Below are 24,326 nucleotides of genomic sequence, written 5' to 3'. Positions count from 1 at the left end.
TGCTAGGGGAATATTTTCTTAAAAGGTCTTTTATCACAAATTCTCTTTGGTCTCCCGCCGGAGAACATTTCTAAGGGGGACCTCGGTGACCTAGAGCTCAGGCTGCAGTGGAGTAAATATACTTTATAAGCGAGTCACAACAGGCTGTGCAAATAAACCAGCTTCCTCATGCCTGCAGAATCATTCAGGACAGACACTGATGAAACCAAACTAGAGTCATCCCTGGTGTAATTCCATTGGCCTCAATACAGTTACCCCAGGGACAAATTTCTGTACGAGTCCAAGGAGGGCGGATCCGGCCTCCTGCTTGCTGATTAGAGTCAGGAGGGTCTTCACATAAGATCCATGTTTCCTTTGCTTCCTGTCCTTAATTCTTTCCAGACACAAAGTTATATCCTGTTTTGTTTATAGGTGACAGCACTCTCTTGCCTTTGCCCCAGGAAAACATCTTGTGGCAACTCAAAACTTTTTCTAGCCACTGTGCATCGCTGTTGTTAATGATCTCTTAGCCTCCCATGCCCTACTATGGTTGTAACCCATACATAACCATAAGGTGCAATTTCACAGATTCGCCCCACTGAAAAAAATCTAACTGTGGATGTTGGAAGTTTGACAAGCCTGAGTGGCGTTTCATGCTGCAAAATCATTTGCAAAATCCAAGGAATATTTCTATTTCCCCTTAAGCTTCCACTGCAGCTCTGCTCAGAACCTTCTTGACCCAGAGAAGCCTGCTCTCTTCAGTTTCACAAGAGCTTTTATTTTATCTGATATGTCTCCCTGCAACATCAAGAGGCACAAACCCTGATGGGTGGCAAGAATCCCTCTCAAGCCTGAGAAAACAGCAACAAATGGGCATTCTCCGGGTGGCGGTGGCTGGGGCTGCTTTTCTGTTTGATTTTCCCTCCACCCAACAGAGGTTTCTGTTAAAAGTGGGGGGTTTCTCAGTAACTGTCTAAATAATGCAATGTTGTTTGATTTCCACTAAGCAGCTCCTAAAGGGAGAAATTGTATCTGTATTTACAGCATTACTACATCTGAATGGCAAATAAGCCCAACTTCCTGACAACTTTCATTCCTGTTTTCTTTTTTGTATCTATGTGCCATGCATTTATGCAGGATGTTTTACATAAGCCACTCACTCTCTGCAGCTCACCCAAGAGATTCTTCCACCAGGGCTCTAGAAACTCTTCCAGAATGGCAAATGGAATGGAGAGAAGTTGATTGTTCTGTGTGTAATAATAATATATTAGGAATCAACTGGTAGCACCCACTGCAGTTAAACGTGAAAGCAGGTTCCATATTAATTCTCTTGTTTTCACATGCTCAGGTCTGGAAATGGCTGGGATTTTTTCAGCCGTGTTTTTTTCCCAACAGAAATTGCTGATTCAACTAAACAGAAACTTTTCATGGAAACTGGTTTTGACTAAACTTCCAGGAGGAAGGTTTCTTAGGTCCAGGATGGAATTTCTGGTTAAAACCAGAGAAGGAAACCCATCCCAGAGGTTAGAATACTCACTTGGGAGACCAGCTTTGAGTCCAGTCTCCAAAGCAAGCTATTAGCTATTCTGGGGTGGATCTCTCATGGTTTTTCATCTAAATAAAAAGTTGAAAGGTTGCTGTTTCATTCTGATGTGGAACATAAACAAATGTCAAAACCTCACATTTCTTGTGCAATCAAATTCTTGTTTTCCACTAGACCTACTCGGAACTCATTGGCAAGTCCCCATTTGGGCTAACACCTATCCCTGAGATTTGAGTATTCAACCTTTTTCCTACTGGAACACTTTCCCCATTCTAAGAACCCTCCCCCACTATTCCTAAGCTATCCATCCCCTCTAGCCAGGATCCCCTCATGCCATTTAGTTGGGCAACGATGGCAGCTGTGACATTCCAAACAGATGTCTGTAACCCCAAGATTGAGAACCCCTGCTCTAGGGTACAAGAGATGACTGATATCTACCAAGAGAAGAAATATTTCCTATAGTGCAAATATGTGACATGTAAGAAGTCTCCAAATATGAAAGGAAAGTATCTCTCTCTCTCTCATTCTCTGAGCACAGTGACATAATGTTCTATGGCTGAGAATTCAAAGCCACCTTGGTAGCAGGAGGCCCCATTCCCGTTAATACTGATAGGAATGCGTCATCCAAATCCCTTATGCAAATTTGTATATCTCAGGCGCCAATGGTATTGCACACTGTGCAGTATGCTCAGCAGATTTTCCCACATCTGCAATTGGATTCCTTGACCCAGCAGAGCCCCATTGACTTCACTGGGGTTCCATCTGGGTGTTGGATCCTATTGCAGAGTCAGGGAGGCCTATGGCTGTAAAAGACCTGGTCCAGTACTATGTCAAAGGGTACTCAATCACCCTTTTCTCTTCCCGGGAGGTTCTTGCTTTTTACTCCATCTGCCCAGCTGTATGATTGTAGCACCATGTATAAGGCCAAGAAACTCACATTTGCTCACAGTCGGTCACTAGCTCAAAGGAAAGGTTTAGAATCCTTTGTTCTCTCGATTTGTGTTTGTTCCCAGCCCCTCTACATTTTACAACCTGGTTGGGCCCTCTCTCCTTTAGCTCCTTTGTTCAAGCCCACACACAGGCTCCAAGTTTAATAGGCATAACCTATCTGTAGGGGCTTCATCTGGGTATGTTAGCTAGGTGCACTTCTGGTAAATTGTTTGCTCCAACACCCATTGCAAGTCATTTGTACAGAAGTCCACAAAATTACAAATCCAAGATCCAGATCCAGCCATCTGTCACAGCTCTGTGTTTGTGCTGTCTAGGGAATAGAGTCTCCCACAATGATTAAAACTTCCCAAGTTAAGCTACTGTTTGTATGGCTTGGATATTTTGACAAGGTTCTCAGAGGCCTTGGGGTCTGAGCACTGTAGAAATAAAAGTCTACTAGGTATCATTTATTATGCTTACAACATAGGCAAGATTGGTGCTATTATAAAGCCTATGAAATAATGGCTGTATTATCTCTGACATTGAACAGGTCTGAAGAAAGCTATGAATACACTAATTCAGCGTTAATATGAAGATGGGGAGAAAAAAACCTACAACAAATGACTGTTACAGAGAACCACTCAGGGCTAGACTTAAACCATAAAAGTGTGTACATTCAGAAGTCAAAGGCCTCTGCAAGTCTGTGCCTAGCTTAACCTGGTGTGTTTGGGTATTAAAAAAGACTTGACACTAGAGCTGGGAGAAATTTTTTTGACCCAAACGTTTTTTGGTAGCAAAAAAATGCAGATTCTGTAACACTGAAACGTTTTTCAATTTCATGTCAGTTTCATCAAATTTTTTAGGTCAAACATCGTCCTCCCTCTAAGCCCTCCTCCCCCCAAAAAATAATTTTAAAACAATCATTGATGTTTTCCAATCAAAACATTTCAATTTTTCTATTTGAAACAACAGTTTCTTCTGAAATGTTCATGCATTTTATTTTCTTTAAATGTAAGAATGCTAAAAATGCATAAAATTAATATGAAACATTTCATGTGATCCAAAACCATTTTTTCAACTTTTCAATTCACTGAAAATTTAGAAACATTTCTTTTCCCAGGTTCACCCAAAACAATTGGTGGGAGGGGAGGGGGAAGGCAGTAGGAAGTGGTAAAAGAAAACCAAAAAAGATCTGTTATTTACACACTTCCACTCCGAACAGTATGTTATTTCACAGACCATATATAACACAGAACTCAGGCACAAAGGAGGTAAGTTCTGGATAGAGTGCCAGCCAGCATTTCCTGACACATTTTTTTAAACATTATTTAAATTTAACATGTTGCATTTATACCCTTACTGCTCTTTTCTTGATACATTATAAAAGCTCCATGAATTAGAGCAATGAGCTATTTTGGCACATGAAGAGTTTACCTTTAGACTACTCTTCAGACAGATATCTGTAATATGCAGTTGTTAAAATTTATGCTGTAAATAATGCACACACAAAGAAAATCTCAGACCTATAAAACTCTCTAGCTCTAGCACTTTACAGCAGTATATTGCAAAGCACTTCACAATCTTTATTATATTTATCCTCACAACACACCTGTGAGATGGTAAATTATTATCCCCCATTTTACTGATGGGAAACTAAGGCACAGAGAGGCTAAGTGACTTGCCCAAAGACAAACAGGACATCTGTGTCAGAGCAGCAAACTGAATCCAAGTCTCCCAAGTCCTAAACTGCCACCTTATCACTGGACCAGCTTCCTTTCCATGGTGGGTATGACTAGCCCTTCCTATTCTGAGGCCACATCTACGCTACCCACCGGATTGGCGAGTAGTGATCAATCTATTGGGGATCGATTTATCACGTCTAGTGTAGACACGATAAATCGATCCCCGATCACTCTGCTGTCAACTCCGGAACTCCACCACGGTGAGAGGCGGAAGCGGAGTCGACGGGGGAGTGGCGGCCGTCGATCCCGCGCCGTGAGGATGCGAAGTGATTCTAAGTCGATCTAAGATACGTTGACTTCAACTATGCTATTCTCGTAGCTGAAGTTGCGTATCTTAGATCGATACCCCCCCCCCCAGTGTAAACTAGGCCTCTGTCACAAAGGAAAGCTCCCCCTGTGGGATGGTTTGGGGAAGGAAGAGTATCTCTCTGCTGCCCATGCAAAAGAAAAGCACTCCTACTCTTTGATAGCTCTTCCTTCCTTGCCCAGATCAGGTTGCAGTTTGCCAGCAGGACCACATTTCATGTGGTTCCTTCTGCTCATCTGCGGGCATATGAGTCTAGTGTACACCACATGTTTGTAGTCTGTGTGGCTTTTATTTGAGATTATGGGGAAAACAACAAAAACCAGCAAAGGGCAAAAGTAAACTCACCAAGGGTGAGCAAAGCGTACAGATCCCCTCTAACATGCTGTATCAATCACACAACAGCAACTGCCTTTGCAAACAGCAGACTCCTAGACACTTAAAGACACTGCACCCAGAAGATATAATAACCATTACATCACTACAAACACCACAAGCTCGGCTGAGCTGGGGAAAACTCTCCTGACCCTAGATTTAGGTCTTTCCACCATATCCTTTGCATTACTCTCTATGGTTGCCCACCCATAGCATCTCTTTCTTCTCACTTGGGAAGGTGATTCTCTAATTCCCAGGAGACAATTTAGAGGAGATTTGTTATGGAGATAAATGTATTATTGTTATTTAAACTTTATGTGTTACAGTAGCATCTACAGGCCATTGCAGTTGGGTACAAATATAAACAGAATAACAGTCCTGCCCCCAAAGAGTTTGCGGTCTAAAAGCCAGGACATAACAGGTCACAGAGACAAACAAGCACACTTGGGTAGAGGATAGGGAAACCAAAATAATAGGATGAGAGCAATTCTTAGCCACTCAGGAGCACTAATACTCACAAACCCTATGTAGGCACCCAGGGCAAACAAACCCCTGGAGTTTTAAAGAAGTTTCTTTCCTTTCAATTTAGAAACCAGGAGTAGAGAAGAGATTGGCCCTCAAAACAAACATAAACCCCTTTCTGAACTTGCCTGGACAGTCATTTACATCTGTGCTTAGTGGGTATCTGATCCTACAGTTCTGATCTAGTAGGTTTATCACACACTTTGCTCAGCTGTTAGTGATTTCACATGATGCAAGGCCCTATAGGACCAGAGCCTAAGCATGCAAGCAAGAAACTGGCTGCAGCTGAGTGGATATGTGCTTGGGAAGGGGAGGGATGTCTCAGGGCCGAGACTTGTGGGAAAATCCCTTGGGGCTATATAACAGCCTGGCTGAACTACGACAGTTGCTCAGTAAGTAGAGATTTCTTAAAGGAGCTTGTTGTTTGGTCCCTTGGTTAAAGTCTGTATCCACAGGGGTCAACTATTACATTAAGTTGTTCCTTCTCATGTATTTGTCAAGCAATAGCCTTAAGGCTTTGTTGATTCTTTTAATTCAGGTACACCTAAGGGCAGGACGGACATTCTATACTGCAAAATAACCCAGAAGCTGAAAGTTAGAAAAGGAGGAAGCAGAGGGGAAGGGGAAATAATTCCACGTGGTCAGTGAGAGGGGTTCTGGGGTCATTCTGGGGTTAGAGAGAATGCAGGATCAGGTCTCCAAATGTCATCTGCGACTGGAATGTTCAGAGGGTACATTCGTTATCCAAATGATTCCATATAATGAATGATTTATGAGCCAAACACACACTTCATTTATGTTTTAGCTTCTACATTTGTCATAAACATTACTAGTAACACATCTGTGTTCAAGCTGCATTATTTGTACTAGAACATGTCTTTAAAAATCCCGGAAATAAATTTGTAACGAGAACAAAGCATTTTTTTCTGGGTTCAAACTAAAACAAACCAAGAATGAATTGTTTGCAGTGTGTACCATGTGCATATAGACCTTAGATGCTCATGTATCCTACCATGGTGATGAGCATATAAATGCCTAGAGATAATTAGTTTTAAAAATAAATACACCTGGAAACAAACACATTTGACAATTAATTCATCTTTCATTTACCTACCGAAGTCAGAGTTACAAGATTAGGCCCTGATCCTGCAATTTACAGCTCAGAAGTCAATGGGGATCTTTATCTTCCCACACATGGGAAATTACAGGATCTGGGACTTAGTGGATGAGGGGAAGAGAGTGGATGTAATATATTTAGGTAAAAAATGGTGTCATTTGGATTGAAAACTGTCCAAAAGACTAAACAGTGGGTAAGGAATGAGGAATAGTCAAAAGGCATTGCGTTGCAGTGGCAGGGATGTGTCTGATACACAGGTTGGTGTTACAGATAACCTTGAGTACCATGTTTATTAAAGATCTAGAAGTGGGAGTAAATAGCAGAACAGCTGAAAACAAGGGATGGGCTGCCGGGGAGGAGATGCAAATGCCAGTGAGGGCAGAGAAAAAAATAGAAAGGGGCCTTGAGAGGTTTAAAATGTCGTCAGAAAATAACTTTGAAAAAGCAAACCACAGCTGGGAAAACTAAGCCAAAGCACATATTTTCAATGGGAGGCAGAAACATGGAGAGCAGGAGTGCTACAAAGGAAGCAAGATTGAAAGTAGGCAACGAATTAGATTTGCAATGTCATGCATCTGTGGGGAGGGGGAAATGGCCAGTGCAAATTTGGGAAGCATATGCACATATTTTATTAACCATGGTATATAAAAGTATAACTAGGATTGATGGGATGAAATTAAAGAAAGGGAATATTTAGGGTAAGTGCCATGAAAACCTCCTGATGGTAAGAAATATTTGGCTGTCAAATAGCCTCTCCAGAGAAATACTGGGAAAAAGCCCATGGCTTGCGGCTTACAAAGCTTTTCTATATCAACCTATAACAGGCTTTAGAACAACTACTTTCAAAAGCCTCATCAAAAAGGAAACTTGTACTGAAGACAGGTGCAGATGTCTATGTCTAGCAGAACTGCTATGAATAACTATAACACATTAGGGAAAGAAAAGAAGCTGTTAATGACAAAATGCATTTCATTTACAGCAAGTTCTACCTTACATGACACATTTGGCTTCTGTTATCCCACCCCCCCTTCACCCCACCCCCTTTATTTAATAGTTACGATGTTATAGCTTGCAATTAAATGTTATGCTGAGCTACCGAGTTCCAAAATGCTGGGTATTTTCTCAGCACATCATGGTTTGGGGGAGGGATAGCTCAGTGGTTTGAGCATTGGCCTGCTAAACCCAGGGTTGTGAGTTCCATCATTGAGGGGCCCATTTATGGATCTGGGGCAAAAATTGGGGATTGGTCCTGCTTTAAGCAGGGAGTTGGACTAGATGACCTCCTGAGGTCCCTTCCAACCCTGATATTCTGTGATTTTCTTAAATGATTTTTTCCCCAGTGTTCTTGATTCCCAAACAGAAAGCAGCAAGACTGTGTCGCAGGAGTGAGTTTTTACCAGTGTAGCAGTGACTGGAGGTGGACTAATCAGTAAAATGCCAGACATGTTTTTGGAGCAGTGGTAGGGGAATCAGTTACACCTTTATTTCTCACCTCAGTTTATAGTATGGATGTAATTTTCCCATTAGTAATCATCTTTAATATTCATTGCTCTGCTTCTGGGGACTTCAAATGTATAGAAACCAAGTTTTTCACTGAAGGAGGAGATAGGCTAGAGGGACTGTATAATATACTTTGCATATGGTAAATATGATTTTTTTAACCTCATCCCAATTCATGAATAGATTTCACAGGACTTTATTGCAACTGTGTTTGCTCATAGTGATGTGGCAGGGTATTTATGACTCAGAAATGAGCCTGTTTAGTGGATGGGAAGAGAGAAGCCTTTAAAAAGGCTCGGGTTAAAAAGGCGCGATAGCAGGCCGTGGGAATACTGATTAATGGCTCTGAAAATACGACATGACGTGCAGATTAAAGGCAATAGAAAAGAGTGAATATTTTAAAGATTTTTTCTTTCAAGATTTTTAGGACGCAGTTTTCCATAGTGGATAAAACACTGATTATTAACATTGCTTATTTGCATTATGGTAGCGCCTGGAGGCCCCAAGTAATATCAGGGGCTCATTATGCAGGGTGCTCTATAAACACATAGTGAGAGGCAGGCCCTGCCCCAAGGAATTTGCACTCTAAATAGGCTAGAGCTGGAGAAGGCAGTTTTCTCCCCATTCTGAAGTTGGGGAATTGAGGCTCAGAGAGATTAAGTGACTGGCCCAAAATCACACAGCAAGTCTGTGGCATCAGTGCTCGGATTGAACCCAGCTCTCTTTTCTCCCACTCCAGTGCCTTAGCTACACGACCATCCTTAGCCAAACTTTCCCCAGTTAGAAAAGGCTGTATCTATCCACAAAGGGTACCTGGCCATCCTCAGTAAGCTATTTGAATACCCAACCTATCTCCGCAAAGGCCTCATACCATTGTAAATGGCGTCACTACCATCTTGGGCCATGCTGATTAGCCATTGTTTTACTGCTACCCCAGAAAGTATTGGTGTCAAGTGCAATTCTACTTGGAGTGACATTCAGATTGGTAGCCTCCGCGAGCCAAAGTATCCGGCAAGTCGTCAGCCTGGCTGTATATCCCACTGCATACTACATTTGCTATAAAATGTGGTCTAATGGTTAAAGAACAGGACTAGGAACAATGTCTCCTTAGTTTTCTTCTTACCTCTACCATTAAATTGCTCTGTGGCCTGGGGCGAGCATGTGAACAACTCTCTCCCTCTTTGAATTGGGGAAGAATAGCGTCCATCTTCTTCACACAAGTGTTGTGAGGCTTAATTCACAGATGTCTGCAAAGCACACTGGGCTGGATTCTCAACTGTGTCCAAGGTCTGCAGCAATGCAATGAGAAGGGGGCAGGAATGGCATGCTGGTCACAACCCCTGATCCCAAGCCACCCAGCCAGACACAAGTTGGAGCTGCAAAGGGGCAAAGTGGAGTTTGCAGGCCACAGAATTAGATTTGCCCAATAAAATTTGCTGTATAAGTGCAAAGCATTATGCACGAACTGCCAGCAGCTCACCCTTGGTTGCATGTAGCTACTACAATTAGTGCTGGCCTTGCACCTATTCACCCTCAACAATTTTCTTGACTCAAATCCATTAAATAGAATTTGTGAGCTCAGATGACTGGAATGATGGCCTCCTACCCACTTTGACAGCTCCATTCATGGGAGAAAATCATAATTTTTCTGTAAACAGACTGACTAGAGATCTTCAAAAAAATTGGTTTTGTTTTTAATTTGCTATTCCTCAACAAAACAATCATTCTACCATTACATATTTATTTAAATATGTAATTTATTTAAATATGGCTTATTTAAAAATCAAGGAAGAAGCTGATGGAGCTTTCACAAAATCATCTATTCACTTCCACCGTATTTTTTCAGACATCCTTATTTATAGTCTTTTGCTGCCCTGTGATAAAAAAGAAAAAAAAAAAAAGGCAAATTTGGATCCTTCCCCTGTCCCCTCCCCCCACCATCAGAACCAAGTTTCAAGATTGTAGGTTTTAAAAAAAGCATTTGAATCTGTGAAATCTGATATGGGAGATTTGAGTGATTGCTGATGGAGAGGTCAAAGGTCAATTTGGGGTTGCCTCCATCCATACTCTGGAGTCCAGAAGCATAACCAGCTGCAGGATTCTAGTTCAAAAGTGTACTTGAATCGTTGAAATCATAGAGGAAAGACCAGTTGCCATTTTGTTGATTTCTGATGGCCAAAGGTAAATTCTGTTTCCATTTTTCTTCCATTCTTCTCACTTAACCATTTCTCTGCTATTGCAAGGGCCTGGGTCCCGCCTATTCTCTGCCTGTGGGCTGCAAGATTTTGGACTCATTTCAGTTGTTGGGTTTAGTGTGCGGGTGGTGGTGGTGGTCTGAAGTCTGGTAGTCCCTTTTGTCCCTTTTGGCCTAAACTCGATGACACTATACCCAGCAACCTGCAATAAATAAACATCCCAAACTGGGTTTTTGCTCAACGGGAGCACAGAAATTAATTGTCAGCCATTCAAGTGTCTATATCACTATTAAATTTCTTTCCAACTATTTGAAAAATCCATGTCACTTTCTTTACTGCTTGTGGGTGTTTTTGTTAAAATGTTTTGATTCCTTTTTCACTAACAAGGGAGAAAAGTTAATGCCAGCAGCACATATGCCCACAAGCAACCCTACAATAATTAACTAGTGTTCATATGTGATGGCAGGGAGTAACACACCTTGATTTGGAAAGCAGATTTGGTTTCAAGCTTCCAAGAGATTATTACAAGTAGTGCAGGACACAGTGAAAGGAAACCATACCTTTTAAACTGTTTAAAATGGCTGGGGAGGAATGTTTCTTGCATTATGACTTGAGGCTGATTTGTGGTTGAGCGAATATATGGGAAATGTCTACTTTCAGGTAAGGAAATATGTTAAAGCCATCAGGGAATATAGGATCTATTTTTCCTGCTAGAGAACTCTGTGGGCGTGTCATTGGGATTTGGTGAAGAGATGCACTCTAGTGCTTCAGCCACATTGGAGCACTATGAGGACAAATGTTTGTGAGTTGTTCTGAGTTGTTCCTAATTGGAACAGACACTAACACCCTCTGATCCAAATTCCACTGGCTTCTCCGACCTGATGTCAGGTCCTCCATCACTGTGTGAGGGTTGCCTCCAAGCAGACTGTGCTAAAAATAAAATACGCTCACACAGACGCACACAGAGCAAGCCAGACAAGAGTCTTCAGGACTGTTTCTTGACACCCTTAACGACAGTGGGTTTGTTTTGCTTTGAGTTCAAATCTAGATGATTGTGCTTTGTTTCTGTTTCCCAGGTGAAGGAAGGATTGCGTTATGGTAATAAGACTTCAGCCATTGAGGAGCTCAGTCTTACCTGGGGATTTTTAAATGCCTTGCAAATGAAGTTAAATCTTCAGCTGAATATTACATTTCACATCTCCAGTCATGGGAGACAGTAGCACTTTTAAAACAACCGAGAGGTGAACTACTGCTAAATACTCCTCTCTAGTGACCTCTCCAGCTCCCTCAACAGCAAACAATTTGTTTTCTAAAGTTCTGTTCCTGGATTCCCACCAGAATCTCCCCATGTTCCTTACTCAGGAAACCAGTAGCCTCCTGAGATTTCTCACTTGCTTTCCTTTGTGGCCGGTGTCCCTCCACGGCTGCTCTAGGTTCCCTAGCATTGGCTCTGAGGGAACTCTCATGGTGGGAAAAGTGCCATCTACTGAAAACAAACAAACTTGCCCAAGGTTTGAGAATCAGTTTCTGCATGTTCCGTTATGCTATTTGTAGGAGAAAGGGTGTTTCCTTGCTGTTTTTAATGGGTCAGATTAAAAAACACAGATCCGAGCTCCGTGGAACTCAGATGTGGGTCTGTGATGGGGTGTTCACCCGCACTAGCCTAGAAGGGGTTAAAAAGGCAGAGAAGGGGCCACTTAACCAGAGAGGCTACAGCTGAGGGGAATTAGGTGGCCTAAGAAATCCCATGAGTGATGATGGAGTGCAGGTGAGAAGGAACAGGGAGGGCTAGTATAAAGCCAGCAACCTGGCAGAAGCGAGGGAGCCAATGGCCACACACTGGCCAGTAGAGAGGGAAGAAACCTAGGGCAGAGGGTGTGGCAAAAGGGCAGCAAGGGGGCAGCAGACCTGGAAAGGGGCTAATCCCCAGAGCAACCAGGAGGAGGTACCCTCGCGGAGAGTGTATCGTGTGATAGGGTCCAGATGTAATGACTGACCCCTGTCTCTAAAATGGGTCAAACTGAAACTCCAGTTCCAAACACCCCCCAACTTCCCAGAAGCAGGACTCTTAGGGGGTCGAGCCCTGCCGCCCGCCAACTGCTTAGAGAGAGCAATTGTTTATATATTCCGAATTTCTTCCTCACCTTCCTCCCCTGCAGTGAAAATGTACAGTTTAAAGCTGGAGGATGTCTCTTTCCTTATTTTAGGGCTGTTGACTCAAGTGCCTGTGTGTATGTCTTCAGCTGACTGACAGGTGTCAGTGGAAGAGCAATATCCTGTGTGTGCTTTCAACATAATGCCTATTTCCTAACCCTGTCAGGTTTCAGTTATTTAATCTGGGGGTTTTCGTATGAAAGGAGAAGCCAAGAGAAGACTTGGGAAACAGAAAGGATCTTCTTATCTTAAAGGCAGAAATGCCTGTAAATTGAACCATGCACCTTATCCCCACCACAGCTCATGGCCAAAGTGTTTGCAAAGGGTCTGTTGCCTACTCAAGAGAGGATGGTAGCTCAAATTGAGCCAGATTTGAGTGAATGGAGATCTGGGAAGGATAACTGAGGAATCTGACCATTCTGTTTTGTGCTGCCTTTTCCCCTATCCGTTAAAAACTTCTCCCAGTCATTTTCACACCAGTTGCCCCTCATATTCAGTTCTCAACAAAAAAATGCAACCCGTAAGACAACGAAAAAAATTCCAAATTCCCTTCTTCCATTAAACTCATGGAAAGTATTTATCTCCTTTATTTTCTGCCTGATTAATACATTTGGTACACCAGTCTCAAGAGCTTGAACAATTTGACCATTATTGCTTGTCCATCACTGGAGTTAGGACTATTGCTGTAAAGGTGATTGAAATTCTTAACTATTAACATGACTAACATTTTCTAATTAATTGCCATGAAAAATCCCCTGTTGTTCCCCAAATGATCAAACCCTGGCCAGTCTTTTCCCCCAAATAATCTGCAGTGACTAGCAGTGGTTTCTGTGAATCTGGAAACATGATATGAGCCAGGGGTCTTTTCCAAAATTACTAACAATAAGGACTGTTAGTTCTTTCAATCCTCTTTGGTGCAATCTGTTGCAAATGAGAGAATTCCTGGGTATCCCAGAACAGCGTAGGAGTGTTGACTGTGCATGGTTGATCCATAACAGTTATTTTTTTTTTATTTTACAAAATAAAACAATTTCACATAGCAAATATGTTTGAGGAAATCATCGTATGCTAAGAAATAGGCGAAATTTACTGGCTGGATTATTAATTGCAAATGACTGGCTCAGCTGTACAAAGCATGTCACTTTAATCATGCAGTGAGTCTGAGCACTGGCTCCCTAGAGCTCTGAGTCTTATCTCTCACATATGGAATCATACAACACTGTTCATTAGTCCCGTTGGCCCAGTCACATGGAAATGATGTTGAGAATACTTCTATCTGATCTGCTACTTTTCTGTGGCAATGTGACAGTCCCAGGATGATGGCTGATATAGACACTACTGCCAATTGGAAAGAGACTCCATAGTGAGACAAAGAAAAGGATTTTTTTCTATTGCAATTTTGGACCCATGGTGTCTTCCCCTCTTTAAGAGATGGCAAGAGAGTGACCACAGGTTCTTCTCCTGCGGGCTTTTAGAAAGGATTTTATAAAAACCCCAAAATGTGCATGTTCTGCTGTTGCAGGATTTCTGTGTCCCAATGGTGCAGACTGAACTGCAGAAAGAGGAAGGCCAGCCTGGAGGTTAAGGCAGTGGTTTGGCCCTCGTGGGATCTGGGTTCAAAGTCCTAGCTCTCCCACAGACTCCATGAGTGATTTGGGGCCAGTCATGAGCAGCCAGACTTTCAAAAGTGATCCCCTCCCATTCAGAAGAGCTCAACACGCACCATGCGGAGCTCTTTTGAAAACCTGGCCTCTTTATTTTGGTGGCTAAATGGAAGCCCTGAGCTATTTGGAAAACTTGGCCCTTAATCTCTCTGTGCCTCAGTTCCGGGCCCAGCTTGTTGTGTGGTGCTCAGATTCCCAGCCGCATGCCTGAGGGGGAGGGTACTCCATTGGCCTCTCACTGGGCCCGAGCCTCTTGGTTCCTTCCCACACCCTTTGGGGAGGTGGGAATTAATCCCATGAATAAATGCTGCATTCAGATACAACCCTAATGCTTTTATCTGACCATGTACAAGCCTCAGTTAGTGCAAGAGACCATTAAGGGCTCCTACATGGGGGCAAGGGTCATGCATACACCCGCTAGCAATAATACAGTTGTACGGAGTCCCAACGCTTAAATATACTCCCTCAGGCATCCAAACGGCCCCCAGCCCCAGTCAGGGTTCCTTCTGCAATGGCTGCTAGTGCTTGGGCATGGGGCGAGCTCAGAGGGGGAGCTTCAGTCTGCTGCATCACTGGTATCCATCACCATGGTGGTCAGAACACCTCTGCTGAGTCAAGGCTGCTCCTTCAGCCTGGCTGTAGCTTTGATCCTGGTGTATTTACTGGGCCAAAGCCCTAGCCCCAGGTTCTGGCTGTGTTTGGGGCAGCTCCCTTCAGCAGTGGCAACAGCATGTGATCTGACATCTCTCTCTAGCGCAACTCCTGTGCCAGCAGATTGGTCCAGAGCTGACCAGGTGGCCAGCAACCAGTCCTCTGGTCCCATTTGGACAGGGCTGAGATTTTGCTCTGGAATGGGATTCCTCTCCTCCAAGGGAACGTGGGCTGGAAGCTGCAGGATTTCCTCCCCGTCCTCTCGCCAGCTAGGGCTCTGGGGCCAGCTCCACGGTCTGCCTTCTCCCTAATTGCTCAGGTTAGTGCGGACCCTTTCACACACCTGCCGTGTGCATGTGGAGTGGGGACTGCACACCCATGTGCAAAATGGGACTAACAGTTCTTCCTGTCTGCCATCCATTGTCTGTCTCCTCTCTTTAGACTGTAAGTTCTTTGGGGTCAGAAATTGTCTCTTAGGATGTTTATGCACAACAGGGCCCTGATCTCAGTTTGGGGCCTCTTGCAGCACTGTAATACAGATACAAAACAATAAGAAAATCCAGCAGATGTTTAAAGTGTTAGCATGACATGCTGACATCCCTGGGTCAAAAGTCACTTTGACCTGTCATCTGAGTCTCCATGATAGTGGGATGAGTTAGACATTTAACTGGCTGGTCACTTGAAGCATGACAAAACTTTCACCATCCTCCGATGAAAGACCAGAGAGAGATGTATCCATCTGCCACCTGCTAACTATTAGGGCATCAGGTCAGTGGTTTCCAGTCTCATACCCTTCCTGAGCATATCAGAATGGGAAAAGTCATGGTGGTGGCCAGACTGAAATGAGTCCTGAAATCCTGGGCTTTCCTTGCAAATCTTCATCAGATCCAGAGTCTGAGTCAGCTAGTCTGTTTCTTTTATCAATGAGACTGTTTTCTTCTTGTTCCGATGCATGCTTCGAGGGTGTCCCAGCGGTGGCAGTGGGGTGAGTGGGTGCTGGGATTGTCATGATGTTCAATTCAGCCTTCTAGAGAGATGTCTGATTGTCATACCTTAAAACAGCCCTTCCCTCGCAGGGCTGTGTTTGGCTTAGTATGGTGGGGATATGTTGGACTGCCACTGCTTATACATAGGAAGGAGAATATCCATAGTTAATGCTAATAAAAATAGACTTTGGAAAGGGATGTGAAAGTCCTGATTTCAGGGATGAAACCAATCTCTAGCTATTAGGGGGTAGGATGAGCTTTATATAGGGGTGGGGCAGATTATCCCACATCTGCCTGCTGCAGGGTTTCTTGCACCTTCCTCTGAAGCACTTGAGGCAGGGCACTGTCTGAGATGGGCTCCAGAGCTGTATGGTCTGATCCAGCCTGGTAATTCCTGTGACATGGAGTTTATCGGGGGCGGGGGGTCAATGGTAAGCTCAGGAGTAAGGCTATCTGGGGGTGACTCTTGATCCCCACCCTCAGTCCTCCTTGGAACACATGGAATACAGGACAATGCTGCCTGTCACCAGTCTAGAAGCAGATCATGCTATTCCTGAGGACCGTGCAGGGGTTTGCCAGGGGACCCCAAAATGAAGCTGTCACATCAGCTCCTCCTCCTTTATTTAACATGGGGCAGCGCGAAGCCTTGAGTCAGTGTAAATGTCACCGCCAAGGGGTCTTTAAGACATGGAGTGACAAGGGAAGGAAATGCTAGTGCCAGGAGTTCTGACAGCGGGAAATGCTGTCACTCTCAGTGCCTGGGGCTTGGAGATGTATTGATAATAACTGGAATGTGCCATAAACAGGAGCAATATTAAATGAATCTGACTGTGTCTGGGACTGAGCTTTACAACCTGCAGTGTGAGCTGCTCTCTCTGCCTCACTGAAATCTTGAGGCAGGTTTCCAGCAGCTCCCACAATCTCATTAAGTGCTCTCCTAAGGAGGCCATCGACATGAGACAGCAACCTCCCATACTGCATAGCAGCACCAGTAACTGCTGAGATCAGAAACCAAGAGCTGACACACACCCTGACGGGCTAGTCATGGTGAACTTCCAGGCCACCATCTCCTGATCCAGCCTTCCCCACCCCCAGGCTTCGAAAGTAAAAGAACATAAGAATGGCCATACTGGTTCAGATCAAAGGTCCATCTAGCCCAGAATCCTGTTGTCCAACAGTGGCCAATGACAGGTGCCCCAGAGGGAATGAACAGAACAGGGAATCATCAAGTGACCCATCCCCTGTCGCCCATTCCCAGCATCTGGCAAACAGAGGCTAGAGACACCATCCCTGCCCATCCTGGCTAATAGCCACTGATGGAACTATCCTCCATGAATTTATCCAGTTCTTTTTTGAACCCTGTTATAGTCTTGGCCTTCACAACATCCTCTAGCAAAGAGTTCCACAGGTTGACTGTGCGTGGTGTAAAGAAATACTTCCTTTTGTTTGTTTTAAACCTGGTGCCTATTAATTTCATTTGGTTCTTGTGTTATGAGAAGGCATAAATAACACTTCCTCATTTACTTTCTCCACACCAGTCATGATTTTATAGAACTCAGTCATATCTCCCCTTAGTTGTCTCTTTTCCAAGCGGAAAAGTGCCAGTCTTCTTAATCTCCCCTCATACGGCAGCCGTTCCATACCCCTAATCATTTTTGTTACCCTTTTCTGAACCTTTTCCAATTCCAATATATCTTTTTTGAGATGGGGTGACCAGATCTGCATGCATGGAAACAGGCATATAGGCCTCCCCAGGTACAAAAGATACTAGGAACCCGAGGGCCCCCTGACTGCTTGGAGCGTGAAGTAGGGTTGAGGTGTGTAGCAGACATTGAAAACAGGCCAGTCTGCAATAACTTAAAGCAACGTCCGTGGGCTGAACTCTGCCCTCGTGGCTTTGTGGCCTGGCCGGATGTGGTGTCCATGAGAACCAGCCAGCTCCTTAGTGGGAAGCCCCTCTCAGCAGCATCCCTCTCCACAGAAATAGCCAATGACTCCTCTGCCTCCCCCCAGGCGTGGCAGGGGCCTTGCTGAGGAGTTGGGCTAGAAGGAGGCAGTGCCGTCCCTACATCCTTGAACAGGCAGCTAAGGTGAGGATGACACAACAGGGCTGAGCAGTCTCGGCACCCCCACAAGGCGTCTTAGCCAGCCAGTTGTTTCAAAGCCGCCATCTCCAAGGAAGGGTGTGGGGGGGCTCCTCGGCTCGAACCCTGTCATCTGGGGAAAGGAAAGCACAGCCTCTGGAGCCCTCCACTCAAAAGCTACCTTGTTTGGGGCTCCTCTAGCTGATCCCCCATGGTCCCTGAACTTCTCTGTCTCCCCCCAACACACACACAATTGCAGGCAGTTCCCGAGGGGCAGTGAGCACATATTCCAGGCCAAGACCTACACTAGCCTCTGTAGGGAGATGAAAGGGCCCCGATCCATGGTTATCCTGGGCATAGGGAGCTCATTTTCATGCACTTCCCATTTCCTTCTGGGCCCGCACCAGACTTGAATACAGAGCTGCTGTTGGCCACTGTGAGTGTCTAACCATGGCAACAGTGATTTTCCTAATGTGGGGCCAATGACAGTACAGCCCCCATAGATGGACATAAAGGGTTATAAACCTAGCCTTGGCTCCGTGTGTTTGACACACATATGCACAGTGTAATGCAATTCAGCATTACCCTATATCATCTATGCTGTGTGTGTGCATATTGTAACCATATATTGTTTGTGATGGCCAAAGGTACATTATAGATAGTTGCCAAAGTGCAGGGTCTGAACTCTTCAATGCTCTTTGACAAGCTTTGCTGGACTTGGGGGTGGGGAGTACAGATTGTACCAGTTAGGGTGCCAATGCTCCCTACTGGATGGAATGACCCACCTTCATCTGTGTGTGGCTATGTCACCCTCTACAGCAGTTGTAAGCCCCAATTCTCATGTGGCAGGGACTGCCCTTTGCTCAGTGCTAGGGAGCCAGCAATTCCTGAGTTCCATCCCTGAAGTTCCACCCTCGTGTGAGCAGTGTCTGCAAGGGAGCGGCGGGAGAGCAGCAGACGCGTTCTCTCTCGCAGTGTCATCTAAGATGAATTCAGAGCTAGAGAAGGCATGTGGAGTTAAAGGGCAGGGCATCCCCCACCTCCTGGCTCCCTAACTGAATGCAGTGCAGAATGGCTATATCAGCTTATGTGCCCAGACAGAGGGATGAATAGTCCAGAGCAACAGAGGCTTGCCTCAGAAATTGGGCTTCTTTGCCTAGCTCCCCTGACCATCTCTTTCTCCCCCTTCCAGTCTGCTCGCAGTTCTCCAAGGGTGTCTATGCCATCTTTGGGTTTTACGACAGGAAGACGGTGAACATGCTCACATCCTTCTGCGGGGCACTCCATGTCTGCTTCATAACACCCAGCTTCCCCGTCGACACCTCTAACCAGTTCGTCCTCCAGCTGCGCCCAGAACTTCAGGATGCCCTCATCAACATCATCGAACACTACAGCTGGCAGAAGTTTGTGTACATTTACGATGCTGACCGGGGTGAGTGGCGAGTGACCAGGCAGAGTGGGCGAAGCATGTCTGTTTGTCACCCCGGGCAGAACGGACGACTGCTCCCTAGGGAAAATAGCCCAAGCATAAGTGGTTTGGATGTCAAATCGGGCAATGATTTAGATTTAATGAGGTGATTACTCAGGAGAAGTGGTAGATACGCTGGAGGGGAGGGATAGGATACAGAAGGACCTAGACAAATTGGAGGATTGGGCCAAAAGAAATCTGATGAGGTTCAATAAGGATAAGTGCAGGGTCCTGCACTTAGGACGGAAGAACCCAATGCACAGCTACAGACTAGGGACCGAATGGCTAGGCAGCAGTTCTGCGGAAAAGGACCTAGGGGTGACAGTGGACGAGAAGCTGGATATGAGTCAGCAGTGTGCCCTTGTTGCCAAGAAGGCCAATGGCATTTTGGGATGTATAAGTAGGGGCATAGCGAGCAGATCGAGGGACGTGATCGTTCCCCTCTATTCGACATTGGTGAGGCCTCATCTGGAGTACTGTGTCCAGTTTTGGGCCCCACACTTCAAGAAGGATGTGGATAAATTGGAGAGAGTCCAGCGAAGGGCAACAAAAATGATTAGGGGACTGGAACACATGACTTATGAGGAGAGGCTGAGGGAGCTGGGATTGTTTAGCCTGCAGAAGAGAAGAATGAGGGGGGATTTGATAGCTGCTTTCAACTACCTGAAAGGGGGTTCCAAAGAGGATGGCTCTAGACTGTTCTCAATGGTAGCAGATGACAGAACGAGGAGTAATGGTCTCAAGTTGCAGTGGGGGAGGTTTAGATTGGATATTAGGAAAAACTTTTTCACTAAGAGGGTGGTGAAACACTGGAATGCGTTACCTAGGGAGGTGGTAGAATCTCCTTCCTTAGAGGTTTTTAAGGTCAGGCTTGACAAAGCCCTGGCTGGGATGATTTAACTGGGAATTGGTCCTGCTTTGAGCAGGGGGTTGGACTAGATGACCTTCTGGGGTCCCTTCCAACCTTGATATTCTATGATTCTATGATTCTATGATCCTGTTTTCAAGCCGTCTGCCTAACCTGATGCCTGTGGGAACCCCCCATTTGTGCAATTGGCACTTAGGGCACAATGGGTAGCTGCCTATCAAATGCCCGTTTGCACACACAAGCATGACATTTGTGTGCGCAGCTGGGATAGTTTGGAAAACTCTCTGAGCTCCCTGCATTAAGTGAACACCGGTCAATTACTAACGAGAGTCATTGAGCTTCTAGGAACCAATTATCAAGATACTAAATTTGCTGTTAATAACCCTTTTTTCCAAAACAGGAACAAATGGTATCATTGCTCTGCAGGTAAATAAATGCATAGAAGAAGTGGGATCTGTTGGTTAAAACATGGTGACTGAGTTCTCTACTCAGATCTGTCATAAACTTCATGTCTGATGTTAGGCAAGTGCCCTGCCTGCTCTGTCTCTGTTTCCCCATCTCTCAGATGGCTACAAAACTACAGGAGTGTTGTGAGGCTTAGACTTGGTGGGGCCTTGGTGGAGCACGTGCACAAGGGCTTTTCACAGTGCAGTCTGTGCCCTCAGGCAGGGGAGAGCAGGAACCGCTCCCCTGAGAGGCCCCGGGCAGGGCATGCTGCCGCAAGAGACAAAGGATAGAGGCAGGGTCATGCCTGCCCATGCCAGCGGGGGATGGGGGTAGGGTATGTTTGGCTCCCAGAGGAGTGCAGCAGCAGGTACACACCTCTGTCCTTCACACTGGTGTTAACTACACACATTTCCAACGCGGGGCTGTGCATCTAACACACAAGTGAGCCCTTAAATGACTGAGGTTTGTAAAGCATTCCAGTGCAGGGGTGCAATGTATGTATTTGCTGCTGTTACCCTTGAAACGCTAAATAAGTACATCTCATTTAGAGAGTGACCATATCTCTGACTTACTGCCTATGTTTATCTGTAAATGAGATTATTATTATTTCTGTGTTACATATCACCTAGGAGGTTGTGCAAACAAACTAGAATCCACTGTTTCCATCTATCATGCCCTGGCACCCATTAGAAGAGTGCTCTGTGCATATGTAAATAGTTAGTTAATAGATCAAATGCCAGTGGGTGGCACTCAGGAGTACATAGCGTAGCATCTGGATGTTGTAGGACCCATTGTGCACTGCAAATGGGGTCCTCTGCTCTTGACAACAGGCTCTTCCTCCCCTCCGTGCAACAGGCGTGCTGCAGATATGAGTGCCCCGGCAGGTGTCACCATAGCACCACCTGTGTTTGACACTGGAAGTGCAGAAGTTTATTATAATTATTTAAATTACAGTCAGGAGTGCCACCTCTGAGGTACAAAAACCTGGGACATACAGAGTAATCCTGAGCCCATTGACAGCTGGCTGTGTGGGCTGAGTAACCTGACAGACTTCCCAGTTACCTCAAAAAAGGGAAAATCGGGACAGGTGGAAACCTGAATTATAGCAGTGCCTGGAGTCCCAGACTGAGATCAGGCCCCCACTGTGTACAAACACATAGAGAGACAGTCCCTGACCCCAACATTACAGTCTAAACCGATAAAGGGTGGGACTGGAAAGAGTGCCACACAAGTGAAACCACTTGCCCAAGGTCAAACAGCAGGTTAGTGGCAGAGCCAGGATTAGAACCCAAGTCTGAGTCCCAGTTCAGTGCCCTATCTATCAGACCACGCTGCCACAGATGGAGGAGGGCTATTCTGAGTGGCATGACTTATAAATGTGAAATACGGATATAATATCTTGTTGTTCTGCAATAGTCGGAAAGAAGGCACAGAAGAAGTCACTATAATATAGTTCGGCTTGGGTAGGATGCTTGAGTTTTAAAAGCTTTTTGGAGTTTTGCTGGGGTCTCATGATGCTGCGTGACCCAAGACTACAGGCTCCCGCACAGGCCAGGAGAAGGGAAAAAAGAAAAGGCTAACACACAAGAACTAAATCCTGACTCCCTCACTGTTCCCCTCTTTCTCCAGGCTTGTCAGTCCTACAAAAAGTGCTGGACACAGCTGCCGAGAAGAACTGGCAGGTGACAGCTGTCAACATCCTGACAACAACAGAAGAGGGCTACAGGATGCTCTTCCAGGAGCTGGAGAAGAAAAAGGAACGGCTGGTGGTGGTGGACTGCGAGACGGAGCGGCTGAACGCTATCCTGGGCAAGGTTGTGCTGGCAACAGGCTCCGGGAGGGGACTTGCCTGTGTTAAGGGACTCGTTGTTTCTCCTGGATAAGTTCTCTTCCTTGTTCCCTTTATCCATGGTGCACTGCAGAAGGGCACTTATGAAGGGAGTGTGAATCACAGTAGAATGGGCCCACTGAGTCCAGGACACTCTTGCCTTTATTATACAGAAGAAACTGTAGAGCTGGAGGAAACCTGGGATTTCTCTGGAGCTGCTGAGTCAGCTGTGCTGCTCCATAAGATTTTTCCTGCAGTTAATTGTCTGACTCCTTTGCAGAGCCCAATACACCAACTGTCTCACCCCCAGAGAGGTGGTTCTGTGTAGCCCTCTGACTCTTCAGGTCTTGGTGCACAGACATTGTCACTGTTTTAGCCTCTTCATTCTTCATTTTATTCCTCTGGATTCAGAAATGGGCATAGGATGGATCTGTGAATCAGAGCTGGGAACCCCCTGGCCCATCTCTCCTTCCGCTGCCCTGCCTCCAGTCCTCACACCTCCAGAATGATGCACAAGGACTTCTCCTTCATCTATCTGTTCAGTTTCCTCAAATCCAGCCCCAACTCCTTCCCCCAGAGCTACCGCTAGGGCCTTCCACACCTCTACATGGTGCATACAAAACATTTGACAATGCCCAGACAGCTGGTGTGTTGTCCACTGCTTACCATGCTTATTGTAATTGTCTCTCTGTTATCTTGTGCTTTCCCCCTCTGTTTGTTGTAGCCATCTGTTATTTTCTCTTGCCTCTTATTTAGACTGTAAGTTACCTGGAGCAAGGGTTGTCTTTTCATTTGCTGGGTGTTCAGACTAGGCCACCGGGGCCCCAATTCTTGACTGAGGCTGCTAGGTGCTACAACATCATAAATAATAATAGAGTAGAATTTGCCCCTACATGAGGTTAGTGCTCATGAGAGGGGCCAGATTAACTGTTCTGGAGAGTAAAGTCCTTTCTTTAGCCACAGAGCAGGCATAGTGTTTCTTGACATGTCCTAGACAATGAAAATTTGGCGAAAGCCATATAAGACCCAATCTTCCCTGAGTATCTGACACACACTTAAACAGTTCAATAGCATCTTTCCTTCCTTGCCGAGTTTACTTCTTACAGTATTTATCTGCTTTTCAGCAATAATGATGGCTTGTCTGGGCATTTCTTGCAGTGTGTTCAGCAAAACCTCTTTGGTTTCTCTTTCAATGCCGGTTTATTGAAGAGCTTCTCTACTTAAACATTGTCTGCATGTTTCACAGAAAAATTCTTCTTTGATTTTAAACCATATCAGATATTGAAGCAAGAAGGAAACTTTTGTATAATTAGGGTTGAGCAAACTATTTACAACAAAATTTAAAAGCCTGTGGATTTTACATATTTATTTCAATTTTGTAAAATGGACCCACTTTTGAAAACAAACCACCCAAAATGTAATGTGTGTTTACTTTAAAATGGCCCTATTTTATAGTGAGAAACCTCAAGACTTTTTAAGGTTTGCATTTGTAAATTCACAATTTCATTTGGGTGAAGAAAAATTTTCACATTGAAACTGAAAATTGTAATTTTCATTTGTTTTTATGCTTTGCCCTCAATTTCATGACATGCCCCCAAAATGTGAACTTTGGTAGGTACAAAAGAAAACTACAGAACTTTTTACTGACAAATTTCTGTCCCCCACCTCCAATGTCTTGCCCTCCGGCTTCTCTTCTCTTAACCCAAACTCCCTTGTCCCTTAAATGATGTTGTTTGCCACTAAAATGGCCACCAGCAGCAGGAGGTTCAGAAGTGCCCCTTGTAATAGAAAATGTAAATTTCCAAATAGAAATGACAGTTTGTTCTTGGTGAGACGTGGCTTTAGGGCCAGCGCTCAACACCCAGCATGCTGGGCTCTTTTGGAAATCTGTCTACTTAGTCTGGTGGCTAACTGGGAACTGAGCTCTGGGAAATATGACCCAGCTGGACAGAGCACCCTCACAGCATAG

The 24,326-nt window shown here is 45.0% G+C and overlaps 1 protein-coding gene across 3 annotated transcripts in view; it reads left to right on the top strand.

The window, feature by feature from the left end:
* GRIA1 (glutamate ionotropic receptor AMPA type subunit 1) overlaps positions 1-24,326 on the top strand; it is a 162,043-nt gene that overhangs the window by 61,754 nt on the left and 75,963 nt on the right. For all 3 annotated transcript variants that reach the window (XR_014712800.1, XM_084637716.1, XM_084637715.1), the window contains exons 3-4: positions 18,939-19,178; positions 22,159-22,343. Coding sequence is in view for 2 of the 3 variants with exons in the window: in XM_084637716.1 (XP_084493842.1) it covers positions 18,939-19,178; positions 22,159-22,343 (425 nt within the window). In the remaining variant the exon portion in view is untranslated. The remainder of the gene's footprint in view (positions 1-18,938; positions 19,179-22,158; positions 22,344-24,326) is intronic.

Source organism: Lepidochelys olivacea, assembly GCF_965140295.1.
Source record: "Lepidochelys olivacea isolate rLepOli2 genome assembly, chromosome: 8".
In the NCBI taxonomy this organism is placed as follows: domain Eukaryota; kingdom Metazoa; phylum Chordata; order Testudines; family Cheloniidae; genus Lepidochelys; species Lepidochelys olivacea.
This window is presented reverse-complemented; position numbering and strand designations above follow the sequence as displayed.